Genomic DNA, 14,298 nt, shown 5'->3' on the forward strand with positions numbered 1-14,298 from the left:
AGAATTTTTGTGTCAAGTATGAGCAGGTTACATTAATGTGTGAAGTTTAATGGGGGTAGTGATGTAAGAACTGGGGGTGAATGGGAGTGCATGGTTGTTACCAGGGGTGACTGAGCCACTTCACCAGCCCTGAGTTCCTAATGTAAAGCCACTACCCACACAGCCTCACATCTAATAACATAGAGCTGAAAAATAAAAGGATATTAGAAAGCCTTTTTATTGAGCGAGAGGCACTTAGCCCCACAAGAGCACCAATAAAACTTTATGGGCGATTGAGAATGGTGGGGGGGGTGGTCTAATGTGATGTAGCAACATGCCAGAGACCCAGTCCTAAACCCTTTAAGGTACATTAACATTACAATATAACCTAAGAGAATAATAATATAATGCTAATGTAGGAAAACATTGAAACTGGGAACAGCGGGTGTGTGTGATCTGGTATGTAAACCTAACCCATGCTTTGTTTTTTTAAGAAAAGCAGAGGTAGGCAACATGCAACGTGATGGTGAATGGAAGCAACGTTGTGTAAATGTCCTCATTTTTATGTTAAGGTACTGTTAAAGGATTAGTCAATTAATGAAAGTGATATAAACTGCACATCACTGCAATGCAACAAGCTGTGGTCTTGAGTAATGACAGGGTTTTCAATCCTGCTCTCCAATAATTACTGACAACCACTGTTACCATAATGACATGAACAGAAAGCTCTGTGTCTAAACTTAGATGGCTTTATGTCTGCAGCTCTCCAACCTTGTCATTATGTCCCAATCAAAGGGAACCTCAAAGTCAACATGGCGTTTAGATGATATTTCTCACATGCCTCTAATATTATTGTTTGAGTTTGTTGTTATAGTGTAGTTCTATACTGCCTCCCCTATTATTACCCTCAGGCTTGTATGTTTTCATTTCAATATACTGTAGAATGAAGCTGTCTCTGTTCTTGCTAGGGATCATGGGTGTGGGTGAGGGCTATACTGTAGCTATGGGTTATAAATAGGGTCAACCAAACCAATATAACAGAGAAAAATACACTTTGTGGTTATTAACTTAAAATAAAAGCTTTTTTATATATTTTTGAGATTAATTGAAGATGCGAAAAAGTATCTGGAAGATACTTTTGGAAGATACTTTTGGGATGGAAAACCAGGATTAGGTTATTTCCCCTTCTGCCTCAGATCAGGAATCAGGCCTGGAAGCTGCAGGCCACAGGTCACCATCGTGCTATATGAAAAAATAAAAATAAAATAATACATAAAATAAAGAGCTGAGGAAAGCAAAAATGCACAAGTAGAACATGTTGCAGTGCACACAAAAGGACACTACCTGGAGGTTCATAAAAGTGGCCAGCCACTCAATCAATTCGTTCTCTGATTCACAGCACAGGTACCTAAGAAGATTGCGAGAGGGGGTGAGAGATAGAGAGGCTATAGATATACCATGATCCTCAGTGCTCTAGTTACTACGGTTGACCTATCGTTAGTTGCTACTAAAGATACTCACCACAGCTGTTTGTCTCGTTCTGCCTGCTCACACACTACAGTCATCCCCCAGCTAGAAGAAGAGGAGTGAATGTACATGATATGGACAGCTGATATGGAACAACAAACAGCCAAATGGCTGAGAAAATAGACCAGTAGTCATTGCAGGGTTGCTGGTAGACTCTCACCATGATGGTGGCTGTAGCCTCTTCTTGATGCCATAGTAGACCTTCAGAGCATGGACTGGACATTCCCTCTCAGGCTGAGTACTCTAGTAAAGAGTAAAGATGGACAATTGAAGCTATACTGCCACATACTGTAGGTACTTCATACAGTCACAGAAACAGAATAGGTCTACACATCCTTCTTCCATCCTCACTTACCTTCACTCCTTTGTAGAGCCTGAGAGAGGTGCCATCGAGCACACAGAGGCGTCTGCTGAAGGTTCTTTTCCCCTTTTGACCCTTCTCATCACTGAACTTAATCAGGCCATTTCTGGACACGTCTACCTTGCCAGCTGTGAGAGGGGATATCCAACTCTAATTCACTTCACTGTCTGATTTTCAACCATATCATTAAATAACACGTTGCCTTCCCTTTCCCTCCCTTTGGATTATTTTTCTGTTATCAATACTATTATTTACAGAAAGTATCTACAATATGTAATTTATTCAAAAGTGCTCTTTACTGAGCTGGAATAATAATATATATCGGTAATCATGCATTTACCTATGTAGATTAACATGGCCTCCATGTAGCAGTTCCTCTTGACCACCAGGTGACAATCTTTACCCAGAGAGAAATAGATGGCCAGCGCTCGCTCCTGGTAGTGCAATGGACGCTCTGTTGGGGGAATCAGAGAAGACACATCGTATTTTACCACTAGTTTGCAGTTGAGCATTAGCGTTCATCATGCAATATAAAGATATCACACTTCATTAATAATAGTTGTCCTACTTTGGCTTATACATTTAAAAAGGGACTTGGCAACTTGTAACTGAGGTGTTCTAAACCATTACCCATCTCCTGGTTGTCGTTGACCAGGAAGCAACTCCAATAATCCCCTTGCTGGGGAGGGATGTTCCCGCGTCTCAGGACCTCACACACCAGCTCCTCAGCACTCACTGCCTGGGAGATCTGAGGGAGAAGAGCAGGCAGAGTTAGCATTAGGAGCAGGCAGGGTTACCGTTAGGAGCAGGAAAGGGAGCTTACAGTGAGGGAAAAAAGTATTTGATCTGTCAGCCAGTCATGGATAATTAAGTGTTGATTTCACCTTGCCTGGTGGGACCCCAGAGACTGAGGATCCTATCACTGTCTGACTGCTAATACTAATACAGGGAGGGGAAAAAGGATTTGATCCCCTGCTGATTTTGTACGTTTGCCCACTGACAAAGACATGATCAGTCTATAATTTTAATGGTAGGTTTATTTGAACAGTGAGAGACAGAATAACAACAAAATAATCCTGAAAAATGCATGTCAAACATTTTATAAATTGATTTGCATTTTAATGAGGGAAATAAGTATTTGACCCCCTCTCAATCAGAAAGATTTCTGGCTCCCAGGTGTCTTTTATACAGGTAACGAGCTGAGATTAGGAGCACACTCTTAAAGGGAGTGCTCCTAATCTCAGTTTGTTACCCGTATAAAAGACACCTGTCCACAGAAGCAATCAATCAATCAACAACAACAAAAAACAGAAAAACGCATGTCAAAAATGTTATAAATTGATTTGCATTTTAATGAGGGAAATAAGTATTTGACCCCTCTGCAAAACATGACTTAGTACTTGGTGGCAAAACCCTTGTTGGCAATCACAGAGGTCAGACGTTTCTTGTAGTTGGCCAACAGGTTTGCACACATCTCAGGAGGGATTTTGTTCCACTCCTTACATTTACATTTACATTTTAGTCATTTAGCAGACGCTCTTATCCAGAGCGACTTACAGTTAGTGAAGACATATTTTTTTTAATACTGGCCCCCCGTTGGTATTGAACCCACAACCCTGGCGTTGCAAACGCCATGCTCTATCAACTGAGCTACATCCCTGCCGGCCATTCCTTCCCCCTACCCTGGACGACGCCCTGCCAATTGTGCGAAGCCCATGAGTCTCCCGGTCGCCGCCGGCTGCGACAGAGCCTGGATTTGAACCAGGATCTCTAGTGGCACAGTTAGCACTGCGCCACTCAGGATAACACTCCTCTTTGCAGATCTTCTCCAAGTCATTAAGGTTTCGAGGCTGACGTTTGGCAACTCGAACCTTCAGCTCCCTCCACAGATTTCCTATGGGATTAAGGTCTGGAGACTGGCTAGGCCACTCCAGGACCTTAATGTGCTTCTTCTTGAGCCACTCCTTTGTTGCCTTGGCCGTGTGTTTTGGGTCATTGTCATGCTGGAATAGCCAATCCACTACCCATTTTCAATGCCCTGGCTGAGGGAAGGAGGTTCTCACCCAAGATTTGACGGTACATGGCCCCGTCCATCGTCCCTTTGATGCGGTGAAGTTGTCCTGTCCCCTTAGCAGAAAAACACCCCCAAAGCATAATGTTTCCACCTCCATATTTGATGGTGGGGATGGTGTTCTTGTGTTCATAAGCATCATTCCTCCTCCTCCAAACACGGCGAGTTGAGTTGATGCCAAAGAGCTCGATTTTGGTCTCATCTGACCACAACACTTTCACCCAGTTCTCCTCTGAATCATTCAGATGTTCATTGGCAAACTTCAGACGGCCCTGTATATGTGCTTTCTTGAGCAGGGGCCCTTGCGGGCGCTGCAGGATTTCAGTCCTTCATGGCGTAGTGTGTTACCAATTGTTTTCTTGGTGACTATGGTCCCAGCTGCCTTGAGATCATTGACAAGATCCTCCCGTGTAGTTCTGGGCTGATTCCTCACCGTTCTCATGATCATTGCAACTCCACGAGGTGAGATCTTGCATGGAGCCCCAGGCCGAGGGAGATGGACATTTCTTTTGTGTTTCTTCCATTTGCGAATAATCACACCAACTGTTGTCACCTTCTCACCAAGCTGCTTGGCGATGGTCTTGTAGCCCATTCCAGCCTTGTGTAGGTCTACAATCATGTCCCTGACATCCTTGGAGAGCTCTTTGGTCTTGGCCATGGTGGAGACTTTGGAATCTGATTGATTGATCGCTTCTGTGGACAGGTGTCTTTTATACAGGTAACAAACTGAGATTAGGAGCACTCCCTTTAAGAGTGTGCTCCTAATCTCAGCTCGTTACCTGTATAAAAGACACCTGGGAGCCAGAAATCTTTCTGATTGAGAGGGGGTCAAATACTTATTTCCCTCATTAAAATGCAAATCAATTTATAACATTTTTGACATGCGTTTTTCTGGATTTTTTTGTTGGTATTCTGTCTCTCACTGTTCAAATAAATCTACCATTAAAATTATAGACTGATCATGTCTTTGTCAGTGGGCAAACTTACAAAATCAGCAGGGGATCAAATACTTTTTCCCCTCACTGTATATGATTATCTGGGCACAAAGCATTGCAGAAGAACACCCCATTCTGTAGCATTTGGATTCTAAAGTTAAAGGTGAAAGTGCATATGGCGCTGACCTGAACCAGCAGCTCAGAGCCCTCCTCCTTCCTCTCCAGGTAAACCCCACAGATGGTGAGAGGTGAGGGGGTCCCCTACAGAACAGAATGAAGAGAGAGACACAGCAGGCCAACAGCCATCCCCAGTCCAGCAAATAGTAAGAGAGAGATAGGTCATGGAAGCCAGGATTTAATCATTTCAGTTGGGTGGCAAACAACTGCTGCAAGGGGTTCTGAAAACTGCTGCAAGAGGTTCTGAAAACTGTTGCAAGGGGTTCTGAAAACTGTTGCAAGGGGTTCTGAAAATGTAATCATGCCATGGGTGTGTTCTCACCTCCTCAGCGTGTTCCTCCTGTGCTTTGATGACATGAGAGATCATGTCCAGCTGCCTCTGAAGCTGCTCTGCATCCACCTGCCACACAGACAGACAGACACATCCATCCATTTGATCAGAACATTTCATTTAGCTTCTTGTGACAACACAGTACATTTCCCTCTCTTTATCTTCTATAAATCAGTGATGTCATCAGTGTGAGACAGACCCACTCACATTGAAGATGTCCTGGTAGTTCTGGATGAGCTCCTCTACCACCTGTCCTACGCTGTTATCAGTGCCGTCCGTCTGGAAGAGCGTGGGACCAAACACAATGGCCAGGTTGTGCATGTTCATCTGATTCTCATCTGCAAAGCACTGGACGCTTTCGGAACAAAATCGACAGATTTGTACAAGAGATTTCTCAACAGTGATGCATGTCTTGAACTTTCAAAGACAAAGTAGTCAATTCCCTATATATAAACAATAACAATTCTACATTTAGGTGAATAAAGGACAACTGTCCCAAATGTAAACTCATATTCTCATCAGGTTCAGTGGGAAAGAGTAAGATAAGCCAGAATGGAGGGAAGAAAAAGAGAGGAGAGGAGGACAGGCGGACAGAGGTGGAGAGTTGAGGCTGACCAGTAGAGGTGGTTGATGACAGCCCCCAGAGTGGCTCTGTTGACTGGGGGGAGGCTGTGAAGGAGGGCCTGGTACTTGGACACTCTCTCTCTCATCTCACTGACAGCTGGTGGCCAAAAAAGAAAAACACATACACATTACAGCACAAAACTCCTTATCATGGGGATACCAATGATACGACTACCAAGACGAGCAGTGAAAAGCAGTGGTGTGGTCATTGTGGTCCACCAGTATTAGAATGAGGGTAGGCCAGACTCACTAGTGGTGTGGAGCCATGGCAGAGAGGCCTGATGGCCATTGAAAACCCCCTCTCCCACTTCCCTGAGGAACCTCTTCAGGACGTTGGCCACATTATCCACCTGATCCTCCCCTTCACTCAGACGGACCTGCCGGGCGTCATGGCGGAGAGAGAGCAGCAGGGCGGTGATCTTGGAGTTCACACCACACCTCCGATAGATGCCCTCTGACTTCAAACCTGGAAAGGGGGAGGAAAAAACATCATAAACAAACACAAAAACACTATACCATTAACACAGACACTGATAGAGTCAAATAATGGAGCTGGTAAGAGCACATATTTTGTTAGGTCTCCGTCCCAACCGATGCCATGCTAGGTCCACCCACCATGCTGTGTGATGTAGCTAATGCAGCGATCCACGATGACAGGGACGTCTGTCTCAGTGAGCTGCTGCTGGTCCAGGGGGCTATCTCCTCTCCCTAAGCCCTGCTGGATGCCACTCAGCCAGCCCTGGAAGTCAGGCCTCCTGTCCCACTCCACATGCAGCCTCCTGCCTCTGTTCACCAGCACAACAGCACCAGCCTCCTGCTGCACGGCTGGGACAGCACATCACATCACAGCACATCACACACTGTCTACATCAATTGTCAACCACAGTAGCTCTATTACAAAGTCTATTAAAATGTCACTCACATTCTTGGTCCACCAAACTAAAACACTTCTCCCTCTACAGTTAGGGAAACTATTCAGACCCCTTGACTTTTTCCACATTTTGTTACGTTACAGCCTTATTCTAAAATGTTTTTACTCATCAATCTACATACAATAACCCATAATGACAAAGCGAAAACAATAACAATAATTATTATTTACGTAAGTATTCAGACCCTTTGCTATGAGACTCGAAATTGAGCTCAGGTGCATCCTGTTTCCATTGATCATCCTTGAAATGTTTCTACAACTTGATTAGAGTCCACCTGTGGTAAATTCAATTGATTGGACATGATTTGGAAAGGCACACACCTGTCTATATAAGGTCCCACAGTTGACAGTGCATGCCAGAGCAAAAACCAAGCCATGAGGTCGAAGGAATTGTCTGTAGAGCTCAGAGACAGGATTGTGTCGAGGCACAGATCTGTGGAAGGGTACCAAAAAATGTATGCAGCATCGAAGATCCCCAAGAACACAGTGGCCTCCATCATTCTTAAATGGATGAAGTTTGGAACCACCAAGACTCTTCCTAGAGGAGATGGGAGAACCTTCCAGAAGGGCAACCATCTCTGCAGCACTCCATCAATCAGGCCTTTATGGTAGAGTGGCCAGACGGAAGCCACTCCTCAGTAAAAGGCACATGACAGCCCGCTTGGAGTTTGCCAAAAGGCACCTAAAAACTCTCAGACCATGAGAAACAAGATTCTCTGGTCTGATAAAACCAAGATTGAACTCTTTGGCCTGGATGCCAAGCGTCACGTCTGGAGGAAACCTGGCAACATCCCTACGGTGAAGCATGGTGATGGCAGCATCATGCTGTGGGGATGTTTTTCAGCAGTAGGGACTGGGAGACTAGTCAAAAATCTAGGGAAAGATTAATGGAGCAAAGTACAGAGAGATCCTTGATGAAAACCTGCTCCAGAGAGCTCAGGACCTCAGACTGGGGCGAAGGTTCACCTTCCAACAGGACAACGACCCTAAGCACACAGCCAAGACAATGCAGGAGTGGCTTCGGGACAAGTCTCTGAATGTCCTTGAGTGGCCCAGCCAGTGCCAGGACTTGAACCCGATCGAACATCTCTGGAGAGACCTGAAAATAGCTGTGCAGAAACGTTCCCCATCCAACCTGACAGAGCTTGAGAAGATCTGCAAAGAAGAATGGGAGAAACTCCCCAAATACAGGTGTGCCAAGCTTGTAGCGTCATACCCAAGAAGACTCAAGGCTGTAATCGCTGCCAAAGGTGCTTCAACAAAGTACTGAGTAAAGGGTCTGAATACTTATGTAAATATGATATTTCAGTTTTAAATTTTTATACATTTGCAAGATTTTCTAAAAACCAATTTTTTTCTTTGTCATTATGGGGTATTGTGTGTAGATTGATGGGGGGGGACTATTTAATCCATTTTAGAATAAGGCTGTAACGTAACAAAATGTGGAAAAGGTGAAGGAGTCTGAATACTTTCGAATGCACTGTATGCCCCACTGTGGCAGGTTCAGGTGTGACTCACAGAGCTCCTGTAGTTTTCGCAGGTCAATGTTATCCACTTGGTCTTCTCCGTGGAGGAGGAGGAGCAGTCTGGAGCCCCCCAGGGAGAACCAGCCCAGGTGAGGGCAATGGAAGCTCTGGCCTGCAGTGTAGCGCAGCCGGCCCACCCGCTCAAAGGACCAGCACACCAGGTCCTCCCCTACAGGGGGGACCAGGGCCTGACACACAACAAGACAAGGCAGTAGCTATACACTAGCAAAACTACCAATTACCAGTCTATCATAATACTAATTGAAATCTAGTTTTACCTTGCCGATGGCCTTGATCCACTCCCTCACCGTGTCAGGGGAATCCTCTCCAAACAGGTAGACTCTCCCAGAGTCATGGTACAGCTCAAAGGAATGACCATAACTGACTCAACAGGAAACACATATAGAATATGTACAAATATAAACATTATTCTGAAGCTCACACAGTTTTGGATTAATACACTATATCATGTTGTGTTACCCATGTTTCCCTTGTGGATTGACCACCAGACAAAGGACATCACTCATCTTCATCTGTCCACTCTGACTGGAGCTCTTCTCACTCTCATAGTAGCTGAAGTTACCTTGGTTCAGAGAGCACCAGCGACGACTAAAATCTACATGTTCCAAAATGCTACAATTAGCTCACGGTAACTGAATTTACATTAAAACCCTGTCACTTATCCAAAAGGAATATCAAATTGGAAGTTTGCAAGTTGCTCACTAATTCATCTGAAATTCAGATCTAAAGCATGTCCAAACAGTTTACAAACAGAATATCAAGAATGACCCACCTCCTTTTGATTTGCGCTCTGTAACTGCTCGTGTTGAGGAGGCAGTCTTGAACAGATAACCAGTGTGTGAGACGGGGAGAGCCGCCTCTAAGACTGTGTGATCTCCAGCCCTTGACCCTGGGAGCTCTGGAGAGAGGAAATACATACTGATGATGTCACCTCTACTGAACAATGAAATACAGCCCATATATTTTCTGTGTTCAACACAAGTATATGATTGATGTAACACTGCAGGCATTGATGAATGAGGCTGGTTTCATTGCTCCTACCTGTGTTGTGGTTGTGAGTGAGGAACTCCACCTGAAGTGTCTGTCCATAGTGCTGGGCCATGGACACAGGGCTGGGCAGCTCTGGATCACCTGTATAACAGTTCACATCTGCTCCACAGAACACCAGAGACAGAGTTTCCAATACATCACCTGTCTGAATGGTGTTGCACAGAGCCTGAGAGAGAGGGAGAAGGACAGAGAGGGGAGAGCGAGGGGGAAGAGAGAGCGAGAGAGAGAGCGAGAGAGCGAGAGGGGAGCCAGAGAGGGGGAGGTAGAGAGAGAATTAGGGAGCAGAGAAGACAAGTCTGAACTTTTGAGAGCAAGAGATGGAGAGAGAGAGAGAGCAAATGAGAGAAAATCTGAGTGCCTCACTTTGTTGAGGGCTTCCTCTTGGCCAAACAGTGCATGGTAGCGGCGGTATTTGCCCTGGCAGTACTTGGCAGTAACAAAGCGCTGGCGCTCCTCACTGTCACTTGATGGACAGAGCATCTCGCTTGGTGGCATGTTAGCTGCCCAGAAAAGGTTTACCCTGTCGTTACCTAGCAACAGGAACAGCTGGTGAACAGGGAGTGACATTAGAACCTTGACCAGAAAGACTAGTCCTTTTATTAACAGGGTGAACGATGACAAGTTCTTCTGTTCAAAGACAACATACAATATAATACAATTATACAAATAAGATAGGAAGCATAGTGTGAGGAACATAGAGGAAGCCAGTCATATGGGTGGTGAGAATGCAATGTTACTAATCCATTTAATAATACAATAGAATACAAATGAGAAACTGTACCTACCTGATTGAGGTTTTCAGTCCACACCTTTTCATCCATCTTCAAACTGCGGACTTTGGACACACTCTGGCCCAGACCCCTGTGTACTCCTAAACCACAGAGAAATAGATTAGAGAGAGTTAGATTTCAATGTCCTCTACCAGGCACTGTTATCTAACGTACCAATGTGATACAACTGTTATCAACCTGACATATTTTAATTTGATCATTGTAGAATCTAATCAAAGCTCTTGAGTCTTGATCCAATCGTTTCTGAGTCTGGACTGACCTCTGGAAATGGTTCTGTACCTGCACAGCACTTGCAGAGGACCACACACAGGTTGACAGAGGCCCAGTCTGGGTAGGTGGCGCCACAATCTGCACAGCGCTGGTTGGCCTCCTCAGCCCAGATCTTCTGGGCCACCACATTGCTGGACAGAGAGCGACTGACACAGGCCTGCAGGGCCTCCACCCACTGCCCCATCTGCTGCTCCGACTCAGCCACAAAACTAACCACACAGAACAGAGGTCACAGGGGGTTCACTGTGGGATGTCATTAAAGGATCATAGATCAGTCTCACTCACCTGAATGTCCTGTAGAAGGTGGTGAGGTTGAAGGACCGTTTGTCTGTGCTCTTCACAGTACCCAAATTCATCTCAATGGAGGTGATGCCAACACCATGGCTGTGCTCCTGATGACATGAACATCACAGGTTTTTAATTTCTTATCAACTCAAAAATGTAGCTAGTTAGCTAGCTAGTCTTAGCTGTTTGAATGGCAGCCTCATCACATACATTGGGAATTCACTGACTGGCTATAGCTACCTGACTAGCTAGATCATCTATCTCATTATCTGCATGAGTAATCATTATTGATATAAATGTTTATTCTCCAGATATACAAGTGTCTCCTCACAGTATAATTAGTTTCATTTCTGATCCAGAAAATGACTCATAAAAGTCATATCTGTAGCTTGTGTTGCTTGCAGTAAGCCATTTTATTTTTGCCCTGAAATGATGTCATCCTTGCATTGTATAGCCAGAAAATTACATCTTCACCAAAACGTAGAAATTACAGCGAAAATGTAGTGATAGACAAAAATGTTGTTGAGGCTAATTTAATTAAGCCTAAATGAGCATTATTATTAAGTGTTATGATTTATATGGAGACCTTTGCCTGTCACCTTTAAGGATACATAACTGACACCAAAGGACTTTCATGCACGTTTTTAAAAATGTATTTCAGGACAAATGCATGCATACATGCACCATGGATACACACCTCAGCGTTCCTATAGAGGAAGACCCTGTCGGAACAGATGACTACATAGAGCTTGGAGCGCAGTCCAATCATCTCCAGGTATCCTTGCTTACTAATGAGCGAGACTCCACTAGCACGCTGTCCACTCGTATCACTGAAGTTCATATGGGACATATCCATGCTGTTACGACACTGCTGAATAGTCTCTTTCAGTACTGACACCCATTCCTCTCTGACGGCTGAAAACACACACACACACACACACACACACACACACACACACATCAAATCAAATTGTATTTATCACATGCACCGAATACAACTGGTGTAGACTTTACATCAATAACACACACAAAGTACTCATATTTCTTCATTGTGATCATTGTTATTTTAGGCTGAACACCTACTGTTGTTCTCAGCACGGAACAAGAAAGTCCTGTTCCTTGTCACCACCTCAAACTTCTGCCCTCCAACATTAACCACTTCAGTGACAGACGGTATGGCTATGACTCTCTTTGAGTAGACCTCCTGAGGAAAAGAGAGAGGAAGAAGGGGAGGGGTATAATTAGTTATTGATGAGGCATTTCAGAGTAGACGGTGTGATCTGTGAACCTGTGTGTGGGTCTATGGAAGACGTCTGAACCTTCTCGTTTTGAAAGTATCGAAGGTACTGTTCATCCAACATCACCCAACGCTTCTGGAAAATAAGAGTCCTGCAGATAAAACAGAGATTACTTACACTCTCATGCATGCACACACACACACATGCATGAACAAACACACAAATGCACGCATGCATGTACAAGCACACACGCACACACACACACACACCCCTCTCTCTTACCCCTGAGGCGGGGTCTTGTCCAGCCAGCCCATCTTGATAACAGGAGAGTGGTGAAAATCTGAGTCTTCAGGCTTGAATGATCGTGACAGTGTGCAGCCAAGATAGATACTGTCTTCATCAACAGATGATGTTCTCCTGAGAAATTAGACACCCACAAAAGCAGCACGGACATGGATGTTCCCCTTATCTCATCATATTTGCGATAACGAAAACATGTAGACGAAGGCATCACAATCAAATTCACATGTAAAACAGTTCAACAGAAACACACCTGTTTTTCTCAATGTCCTCGTACTCAGCCTCATCCACACTAAACTGACTGCGGAAACAGTTCTGCATGGCCCGCAATGCATCATCCTATGTTGCAGAAAACAAAATGCAAACAATGAATCAAATTATCATCCTTCACACTTCAATGACTTGTGTACAAAAATAACTCTGGCATGTGTACAATCGCTAACATAAACGCCCAACACTCAATCACTCTAAACATCTGTAATCACACAAAAGAAGAGGCAAATAGTACATACACACCCACACATAAAGATGTACAGTTTAACTTACATTGTTTGCCATGACATCTGTGTCTGGCCTCGCTTAGCTCCAGAACAGCTATACAGGTTAGCTGTGACAAAGAGGTGGAGACAAACACGTGAAGGAAATAGGATTACAGTAAAGGAATCATTTCCCTGTTATGTTGGGAAATGTACAGCTGCGTCACAGGTTACAATGAAAAAATGTGCCCGGACAGGTTTACCTGGTGATACTGAATACACCATAATGCATACATCACATGGATAGTCAGCCAAAGTAAATTGTTTACATTTTATGAAAGACAATAGCTGTACAACATGTATTACCCCTGCATGTTGACTCTGACCAAAGAATCAAACACAAAGTCAGAGCTATGAACAAGTGTAGTGACCTCACAACTGATGGTAGGTAAGTAAATGAATACAGTAACTTTATACAATAGCTCAATCTTTATTTCCAAAGTCTGAGAATAGTTCGCAGATAAACTAACGGGGTTCGAGTAAGATATGGGCACTGTAATCTGGCCACCTGCTTGGGACGGTGAGCCCCATCCCTGTGACAATGGCCCTCTCATCACAGCAGCTATATACAGGAAGTGGGCTTAAGAAACTGGCATCAGAATCTTCCTCATGAAACTACAATCACCCTGAACAAACAGCCTTTATTTGACATTTACAGCAGCTTCTCCATGACTCCTAATTCATGTCATGGCAAAGGACCACAGGCATAGGAGTAAGGTATAATCATTTACATATTGAGACAGTGTAACTACAGGTCAACCTGTACTGCATCTTCTGTATATTCTACAGTATATTATAAGAAATATAACTCATTTTAATTCTATGAAGAATACCACTCTTTTTTGAAAGTATTCATTACAGTCAATTTTCATCAGATAATCTCAGATTATTATAGAAGCAGATTGGCGAACACAGCAGGCAGGTAAAGCATAGCAGCGAGGCGCAATCTGTGACCTTACCTGTAGCTCTTGGACTCTTGTAACTCTCTGCTGAACTGCTACCTTTGGACATAAGATGTTGACGATGCAATGACGATGCAATTACGATGCTCAGTATAATCAATGTACTGGAGTGATAATATATCCCTGAACATTTATTTTTCCTTTGCAATAGTGAAGTTTAGACTCACCAACCTTAAAAGTCTTCTTTCCCTTTTCTCTGGTGAGTGACATGAGAGAGGTGAGAACATTCTTCTCTGTGTAAATTAGGAAATTATGGTAGTGTATTGAAAGAGAGGGGGTGAGAGAGAGAGAGAGAGAGAGAGAGAGAGAGAGAGAGAGAGAGAGAGAGAGAGAGAGAGAGAGAGAGAGAGAGAGAGAGAGAGAGAGAGAGCGAGAGAAATCAT

At 44.1% G+C, this 14,298-nt stretch overlaps 1 protein-coding gene across 1 annotated transcript; it reads right to left on the bottom strand.

Annotated features, from left to right (window-relative positions):
- Positions 1-291: 291 nt before the first annotated feature.
- LOC121579991 (arf-GAP with Rho-GAP domain, ANK repeat and PH domain-containing protein 1) lies at positions 292-13,035 on the bottom strand. Its single transcript, XM_041895042.1, has 28 exons — positions 12,964-13,035; positions 12,671-12,756; positions 12,400-12,534; positions 12,199-12,268; positions 11,963-12,083; positions 11,577-11,794; positions 10,880-10,986; positions 10,604-10,803; positions 10,319-10,404; positions 9,897-10,079; positions 9,525-9,699; positions 9,256-9,381; positions 8,943-9,078; positions 8,741-8,843; positions 8,455-8,650; positions 6,621-6,830; positions 6,256-6,471; positions 5,997-6,102; positions 5,589-5,736; positions 5,373-5,450; positions 5,060-5,134; positions 2,498-2,615; positions 2,208-2,321; positions 1,862-1,995; positions 1,667-1,749; positions 1,501-1,551; positions 1,324-1,387; positions 292-1,221 (listed from the first exon to the last, which is right to left on the bottom strand). The coding sequence occupies exons 1-28, from the start codon at positions 12,973-12,975 to the stop codon at positions 1,177-1,179; spliced, it is 3,396 nt and encodes a 1,131-aa protein (XP_041750976.1). The 5' UTR covers positions 12,976-13,035; the 3' UTR covers positions 292-1,176.
- Positions 13,036-14,298: the final 1,263 nt, after the last annotated feature.

Source organism: Coregonus clupeaformis, chromosome 13, assembly GCF_020615455.1.
Source record: "Coregonus clupeaformis isolate EN_2021a chromosome 13, ASM2061545v1, whole genome shotgun sequence".
Taxonomy (NCBI): domain Eukaryota; kingdom Metazoa; phylum Chordata; class Actinopteri; order Salmoniformes; family Salmonidae; genus Coregonus; species Coregonus clupeaformis.